Source organism: Mastomys coucha, unplaced genomic scaffold (assembly GCF_008632895.1).
Source record: "Mastomys coucha isolate ucsf_1 unplaced genomic scaffold, UCSF_Mcou_1 pScaffold23, whole genome shotgun sequence".
Taxonomy (NCBI): Eukaryota; Metazoa; Chordata; class Mammalia; order Rodentia; family Muridae; genus Mastomys; species Mastomys coucha.
The window spans coordinates 54801876-54810732 of record NW_022196906.1 but is presented as its reverse complement, the minus strand read 5'-3'; the positions used below and the strand labels follow the sequence as shown (position 1 = coordinate 54810732).

The 8857-nt window shown below is 46.8% G+C and overlaps 1 protein-coding gene across 2 annotated transcripts in view; it reads left to right on the top strand.

The window, feature by feature from the left end:
* Positions 1-8857, top strand: part of Thsd4 (thrombospondin type 1 domain containing 4) — a 585726-nt gene that overhangs the window by 93998 nt on the left and 482871 nt on the right. For both annotated transcript variants that reach the window (XM_031346065.1, XM_031346067.1), the window contains exon 4: positions 1033-1400. In XM_031346065.1, the coding sequence (XP_031201925.1) occupies positions 1033-1400 (368 nt within the window). The remainder of the gene's footprint in view (positions 1-1032; positions 1401-8857) is intronic.

Here is an 8857-nt window from a genome sequence, read left to right as displayed (position 1 = left end):
GGGAGGAGGTGGGAGGGGACTCAGAAAGCAGAGAGGGATCAATGCTTCTACTTAGCTGGCTTTCTCTGGTTTTGTCTGTGACTCCCCAGGCTACGGCATAGTCTTGCCCTCACTTAGGGTGGATCTTTCTATTTTATCTTAATCTAGAAAAACTCTCACAGTTAAGCCCAGATTTATTAGTCAGGGTTCTCTAGAGTCACAGGACTTAGGGTATGAATCTATCTATCTATCTATCTATCTATCTATCTATCTATCTATCTATCTATCTATCTATCTAATCTATCTATCTGGGATTTATTGGAATGATTTACAGCCTGCAATTCAGCTAATCCAAGAATGGCTAGCTATGAACAGAAAGTCCAAGAATCTAGTAGTCGCTCAGTCCCACAAGTCTGGGTGTCTCCACTGGTCTTCTGCACATGCTGGAATCCTGAAGAAGTAGGTTCTGATGCCAGGAAAGGAATGGGTGTACTGGCAAGCAGAGGGCAAGCAGGCAAGGAGCAAAAGCTTCCTTCTTCTATGTCCTTATATAGACTTCCAGCAGAAGGTACGGCACATAGCAGGCTCATATTTAGAGGTATGTCTTCTTGCCTCAGGATCAAGGCTGTATCTTCTAGCCTTGTGATCTGGATCAAAGGCTTATTATGTTTTCCTGTCTCAGGATTCAGATCAAAGGTGTGAGTCTTCCACCTCCAAGGTCCAGACTAGAAGTGGATCCACCCACTTCAAGCCAAGCAGAAAAGCTCTCACAGGTGTGCCCTCCATTTCTGGATTGTAGTTCATTCCAGATATAGTCAAGCTGACAACCCAGAGTAGCCATCACAGTGCTCAAAGCCAGGACTGCACTGTGACTCTCCTGGTCACTTAAATTTGTCTCTTATGACTGAGTCGGTCTAGACTGAGACCCAGGCTGAATTATGTGTTCTGTTTTGATTCTTACTTGTACCCTGCATCCACATAGGTCCAGTAGAGAAATTAGTTCTTTCCCGAGCTTCTCAGGTTCAGGTCTCTAACCAGCCTCTGTTTCTATAGGTTCCACAACGGATGGCAGTGGCCGAGGGAACCCCAGAGGACAGTGGTGGTGGCTCCCCAGGTGTGTGGGGCTCCTGGGGCCCCTGGTCTGCCTGCTCGAGAAGCTGCAGTGGTGGTGTGATGGAGCAGACACGACCCTGCCTGCCCAGCTCCTACCGCGCTCGAGGAGGCTCCCGGCCCAATGGCCCTACACTGTCCATCACTGGCCACGTTGTGTCAGCCGTACGGACCTCAGTACCACTGCATCGAAGCCAGGAGGACCAACATGCCCTGCCTGGTTCCAGTGCTAGCCGCCAAGGCCCCACAGTGGTGCGAGGAAGCCGACACCCACAGGCCCGGGGCCGGGGCCGTGAATCCTCAGAGAGAAGGTATGTGCACATCATGGTCCCTGTGTCTGTCCCTGCCTGGACTACAGCAGAGCTACTGCCTTGATTCTGCAGAGTGGGAGGAATGAATTCTTGCCACCACCCCCTCTGTGCTTGTGTGCATATTCATGTGTGCCTGTGGAGGCCAATGGAGACCATAGGACAGCATCTGGAGCTTCTTCAAGCCAAAGCCTACTCTTGTTATTTTTTTTTTAAACAAACAAACAAAAAACCAAAAAACGAAACTAGTCCCTTACTGATTGTGAACTCATTGATTTGACTAGGCTGACTAATCACTATTCTCCAGGACTCCACTCATCTCCTCCTCTCTAACCACACCTGGCTTTGCTCCCTCCACCCCGACAAGGGTTCTTAGAGATGGAACTTAGGCCTGCCTGCTTGCAAGCAATTACTTTACTGACTGAGCCACTTTCCCAGCCCCACACATGGCCCTTTAGTCATTTTGTAACCTTTACAGAGCCAAGGCTACTCCTACCCTGCTCTTTGGTTATAAAATTATTTTTCAAAGTGAAGAAAATTCTGAGAAGCCACTACACTTTACATTTTAGGGAGACAGACCCTCAAAGGAGTAGAAAGAGGAAGAGCTGGGGTGGGAAACCCAGTGTGTTGGCTAGATACAAGCTAGAGTTAGCCGAAGGGAGGAAACCCCAATTGAGAAAATGTTGCCTTAAAATCTGGCTGTAGGGCATTTTCTTAATTAGTGATTAATTGGGAAAACCCCAGCCCATTGTAGGCGGTGCTATCCCTGCACTAATGGCCTTTGGTTCTGTAAGAAAGCAGGTTGAACAAGCCATGAGGGGCAAACCAGTAAGCAGCACCCCTCCATGGCTTCTGCATCAGCTCCTGTCTTCAGGTTCCTGCACTGTGTGAATTCCTGCCCTCCCTGCTTTTTATGATAAACTGTTCTATGGAACTGAATAAAATAAACCCTTTCCTTCCCAAGTTGCTTCGGATCAGTGTTTTAACATAGCAAGAGCAACCCTAAGACATCTGGGTTCCAAGATGCCACCATCGTGCTGGCAGGACTAGAAACCACTAGCCACAGGCTGTGTGGACATTTAAAGAGAGGACATGAAATACAGAGACTTGCTTAAGAATGTGGTCTCCTAAACAGACCTGGATAATCACAATAGCAAGTGATTTCCCACCAATAAGGTGGGAAAATGAAGGGCTACCGGCAATTGATGGCTGCTGAGAGGGGGAGAAAGAGTCTCTTCCAGGAGTGAGCCCCCTGGTAATTATTCAGTTCCAGGAGGTCAGCCCCAAATACATACGAATATACTAGATGGACTCACAGGACACATACTCACATACATATATATAATACACACACACACACATACATACAAATATATAAAGAATTGGACAACAAATGTCACAGAGAGTCAGGGGACACAAGACACAGGAGGAATTAGAATGGAGATGGGGTAGACATGATGTGAAATTCTCAAAGATTTCAAATAAAAAGAACAGGTAGACATGTTAAGAGCTGAACCGTGTTGCCAGTCTTGGGGCAGGTTTCACGTTTAGAGTCTTAGCTGCACCCCAACTGTCGTTGTAGGGTCCTGCAATAGTAAAGTTTTTTTTCCAGAGAGTTTCTAGGATGTATGTCCAATAGACCCCTGGAGCTGTGGATGCCAAGTGTCTGAAGCCCAGGGGTCAACGTATCCTGCCTTTCCTCCTCACTTCAGCCCACTGCATAGCTCTCTTACCTGAGAAGCAGGTGGCTGATGTGACAGCCCTATGTGTGTGTTATGTGTATGTGTGAGCCCATGTGTGCCCAAGAGTCTCTCACTGAGCCTGAAGCTAGGCTAGTGGCCAGCAAGCCCCAGCAACCCTCTTGTCTCTGCCCCTCATAAATGCTGGGGTCACAGACATACAGAGCCATGCCCAGCATCTCATTTGGGAACTGTGTATATAACCTCAGATCCTTATGCTTCCAGAGCAAGTGCTCTTACCCACTGAAACATCGCCCCAGCCTACCAGTGTTGTTCTAGAACGCAGAACGAACCATCTGAGAGATAACTCAGGATGCGTTTCATATATGGTTAACGTTCCCTGCATGGTGTGTGGCATAACGCCCAGGGACAAACACAGGATTACTTATGCAAGAAACAGTGAATACTTCTACCAAAGAGAATAATAATAAAACTATAAATAGCCTAGACTAGTGAAGATCGGGTTTCCTGGCTTGTGAGCATTGTCACCAAACCATAAAAAGACAAAAATCTGTTTTTTCAACTCTTGATTTCAGACCTAGGGTTTCTTGCATGCTCACTGCGCACCAGGTGCTGTTCTTGCTGCTTTCTGCTGGTGGTGCTGAGACAGGTGCTACTATTACTGAGGCATGGAGTGCGTTTCCCAGGGCTACAGAAGCAGTGGGTGGAGTCAGGATTCACATCAAGGTAGTGGTGGCTCTAAGGAGTTGATAAAGCAGAGACACTCAGTGTCTGGGGACTGAGGAATTTGAGTAATAAACCCAGAGTTGTAGAGTTGGCCTGTAAGGTGTGTGTCAGACTCCCAGTACATCACTCAGGTCTCTGGGGGGCACCAGCTTTGGGGCTAGAAAGGAAGGGCTCTTTCTGTGGTTGAGCTTCTAGGACAGCTGCCTGAGGGGTGTGGGCTCTTGTGGGCCCCACGCCTATGCTGCAGGCATTCATTCAGTTGAGCATTTTGATAGCAGGATACCTTTTTCCTCCTAATGTATTGACAGAGGGCCAGTCACTGCTTCCTGTGAGGTTCCCACATGTTTCTATCATGCTCTTGTAATTTGGCGTTTTCAGATAAAACAGTCCAAATATTAGCTGGGGGGCCTGCACTACTGATGAATGCAATCCACATTTGCTTATATTTATCAGTCGTGAGGCACTGGCATAGTATATCTAACCCCAAGGAAAAATGTCAGCATGTTCCATGGAGAGCTGGCTGCTCTGTTCTCTATTGTGGGTTTGAGATTTGAGGCGGAGGCTGGTGGTGTTTAGCTGCTTATAAAAACTGTTAGGTTGCTGCGCCAAGCAACCGAGAACTTAATTGGAGCCATATAATAAAGAGAACTATTCAACTGAATATTTATGAAGTATCCAGTGGATCAGAAGGCCCTGGAACAGACATACATGTGAATACAGCCTGGTCTGAGGGACTGTAAGGCTGTTACTCGCAGGCTGCAGCCGTTTTTTGAAAACCTACCGGGGTATGTGTGCTTGTATGTGTGTGTGATGCCCACACTCGTGCACATGTGTGGAGGCTAGAAGGTAAATGTCAGATGCTCTTCCTCAGTGGCTATCTACCTTACTTTACTGAGAAAGTTTCTCTCACTGCCCCTAGGACTTTCTAGTTTGGCTAGACACTGGCTACTGAGCCCCAGATATCCCCCAGCACTGGAGTTACAGGTGCATGCTGCCTGTCTGGCTCTTTTAAATCCGGGTTTGGGGGTTGTCAAAGCAGGTCTCTGAGCTTATGCAGCAATCACTTTACTCACTGAGCCATCCCCCCAGCCCAAGTTGCTTCTATAAAATTAGTGTGAAATGTCACCTCAGTTTGTAACCTGGATAGAAGCTCAACAGCTCTGGAGGGAGCCTAGAGGCCAGTGCTGTAGAAAACTTCATTCTAGATCCAAACAGTACAGTGGTTTTTCACCCTTGCCTAGAGACTAGAGTCTCTTCTCTCCCCAGCCCTCTGGAAATCCTGACATCACCACCATATTCCAAATCTACCTCAGAATCTCTGGGGCTCATCCTTAGACAGAGAGAGCATTCCAGTCCAGACCAGTTTGGGAACCACTGGTCTTTGTAACATTGTATTTGTTTGGAAAAGAATTAAACTCATCTTGTAGAACTTTCTAGGTTTGGTGAGGACATATCACAATCTCAAACAGTATGCATGTGTATATATATGTATGATTGATAGATAGAGGGGAGGGATAGCTTGTTAAAAAAGAGCTATAAGTCCCCACCCCCTCTTTGTCTACTGGAGATTCTGGTTTTTAGGTCAGTGGTATATGGATAGACCCCAGAAATGGAAAGCCACTGTTCTCAAGGGCTAGAGAGGATCATGCATGCAAATGTCATTCAGTGTAGGGCAGTGTGATGATACAGTAGCAATCACAGTACTGGGTACCAAGTTAGACTCCTGCTCATGTGCAGTGCATATTATACACCCACATGGCTCTACAAGGCAGGGGCTGTTCCTCACATTTTACACACAGGCATGTAGACACTCTGAAGGGAGCTTACTCAAAAATCCCCACAGCAGCAGCAGCAGCTGGGTCTGGCATACACAGGTCTGACAGAGTCTGGTGTGTGACTGATTTTCACTGCTGGGTATTTTTAAAGGGAGGCTGCTGTTACCCCCAGCAGGTGTGGTCAGAAGAGCTGCTTAGAGTGCAGGCAGTCTGCACCATGTCTTGAAACGGGGGTAGAATTCCATAGTCAAGACATCTTCTAAGTCTCTCCCCTAGAGTGTGCCACTCCTTTTTCAGGAAATCCCTTTTGGCATCTAGTCCTAGGTATCAGAGGGATTAACAAAACCAAAAGGCATGGTCCCTTTTCTGGGCATCTTTACACTGTGGTGTAGAAGATGACTAAGCCCTCTAGGTCCTGCTGTGCTGGATGATGGTAGAGGCCGGGGCTGAGGGCAGGAACAGTCAGGAAGACTGCCCACAGCAGCTAGGTGTTGGAACTACTCCTACAATAGACGGCATTTAATAGATCTGTCTGGTCACTTCTTTGCTCTTCTTGCTTCCATAGCAGGCCTTTTCAAAAAATTTCATTTAAGCATAGGTGTACACTAGAAGTTCCACTCTAAAGCCTCAAACAGGCCACACCTAACAGATCTCTTCTACAGACCTTGGCGTTTGAAAAGTTTAAAGCCTCTGGCCTTCAGTTGTCTCAATATCTCTTATGATAGTCTCGGTTGTGATGGTTAATATTGATTATCGACTTGATAAAGTTTAGAATCACACAGGGCTGGAGATGTATCTTAGTGATGAAATACTTGACTTCATCACACAGAAGCGTGTGTGTGTGTGTGTGTGTGTGTGTGTGTGTGTGTGTCATTCAGATTAAGTCTTGACTATGAAATTCCTTCCACATTTTAATACATGACACAGACTACCTCCTTTCTAACCAGGTGTTCTGATCATTCCTCCTGGGTACCAACAGCCTCCCTTTCAAAATACCCAGAGGTGAAAATACATCTCACACTGAGCTCTTGTCAGACCTGTGAACAGGCCTTATGAACCTGTGTCTGTGTCTGTAAGGGGTTATCTAGACTATGTGAAATGGGAAAGCCCGCCCTAACTGCAGGTAGTGCTATGCCCTGGGCTGAATAAAAAACCAAGGAGCTGAGCATCAGCATCCTCCCCATCCCTGCTTCCTGACTGGGCATGCCACATGACCAGCACCTCATGCCCCAGCTGCCACAGCGGTCTGCCTGAAGACCTGAGTTCAGATCCCCAGTGCCCATGTAAAAGTCAGACATGACACACACTCACCTGTAACTCCAACTCTAGGAGGCGGAGACAGGAGGAACCTAGGAGCTCATTGGCCAGACAGTCCAGCCCATAACTGTGAAGTTGTGAGCTTTGGGTTCAGTGAAAGATCCTGTCTCAGAAAGAGAGTGACTGAAGACTGACATTCTGATGTCACCCGCTTGCCTCCACGGTGGTGAGCATACCAGCTCACATACCCATGCATATGTCATGCATGGACACACACATGCACGTGCACGCATGTACATGCACACATGCACATTTGTGTGTGATGTTAGTCAATACTTCATCACTAAGCTACATCTCCAGCCCTGTTGTATATATTTAAATGCATTTTTTTAATTGGAGGGGGAAAGGGATGGCGGAGGTCACATAATAACTAGGTTCTTCCAGGACCCTCCCCTCGCCAGTCCATAGGTACTTATTTTCCAAAATTGTGGGGGATGTCTGTTCTTGTGAAAGCGTCCTTAGTTCAGTGGGTGTGGGTTGCTGTACTCCTGCTTGCTCTGGCAGGGCTCAGCCTCCTTCCCACCTCTGCCACCCACTCCTTCCCCTTTGGCCACTGCCTCAGGAAGTGAGGAACAACCTGGCTGAGCCCTTTATGGAATCCACTGGCTGAGGCCCGAAGGTCAAACTCCCCCTGTCCAGTGCCTCCCCAGACCCATCACTGCTCTAACTCAACAGCTCAGGAATGTTACTCTTGGTGGAAGGCATTTCTGAGGAAGCTATAAGAAGAAGGAGAATAGGGTGGAGAGCTCCAGCCTTAGGGTCTTGGCTGGATCCAGTCTATGCTACCCAGATTCTCTCTTGGACTAGATCTCATTTCCTGTGAGCCTTCAGGTTTCCACCTGACCCACTAACCATCTCCCTATCACCTCATCTTAATCATCTTTAAGTATATAGTTCAGTGACACAAAGTGTGTTCTTGTTGGTGTATGGCCAATCACTACCATTATCTCTGTAACATGTTTCGCCTTCCTGGGCAGACCCGACCCATTACACGGTCATTCCCACTTTCTTCTCACACCAGCTGGGGCCCGTGCAGGCTTACTTTTTGCCTCACCCCTTTTGACTGTCTTACATAAATGGAGTCAAGACAGTATTTGTCATCTGTGATTGAATTCTTTCATTCAGCCTAACATCTGGAATGTTTATTTGTGCTGTCAACATGGGTAGAGTAGTACTCTGTTGCATCTATGTGCCATGTTTTGTTGATTCACTCATCTATCAACGGGCATCTGGGTTGCTTCCAGGTATTAATTGTTGCAAATAATGCTGCCATGAACATGGGTCGCACAAAGGTCTCTTCAGGGCTTAGCTTTTGGTTTCTTGGGTGGATGCCCAGAAGCAAATTGGAATTAGACTGTATTTCTATTTTTCATCTTGAATTATATTTATGTATTATTATTGTGTGTCTGAGATGCACAGTATCTGTCATGGTGCTTATGTGGAGGTCAAAGAACAACTCTTGGAAGTCAGTGTTCTCCTTCCTTCCAGGATTCCAGGGATTCCAGGGATTGAACCTGGGTCTTCAGGCTTGATGGCAGGTGCTTTATGACACTGAGCCCTCTCAGCAACCCTCCAACTTCAGTTTCCTGAAGAACGGCCACACTGTCCTCCCCAGTGGCTATACCAGTTTATTTTTCCATAGCAGTTTGTAAGGGTTCAAGTTTCTCTATATCCTCTTAATCTGTGCATTCCCTGTGGAAGCCATTCTAACAGTTGTAGGGAGTGAGAAGGTGTCTCATTGTGATTGGATTTACATTTTTTTCTTGCCCTTGCTGGCCGTTTATGTATCTTCTTTAGAGAATGTCTCCTCATGTTCTTGAACTTTTCTTTTTATAACATCAAACCACCATGATTGATTCCCATTCTTAAAATCTTTAGTGCAGAAGCTATTGGCGTTCTCTTCATGAAGTTTTCCCCTGTGCCTATTTGCTCAAGGTTCTTC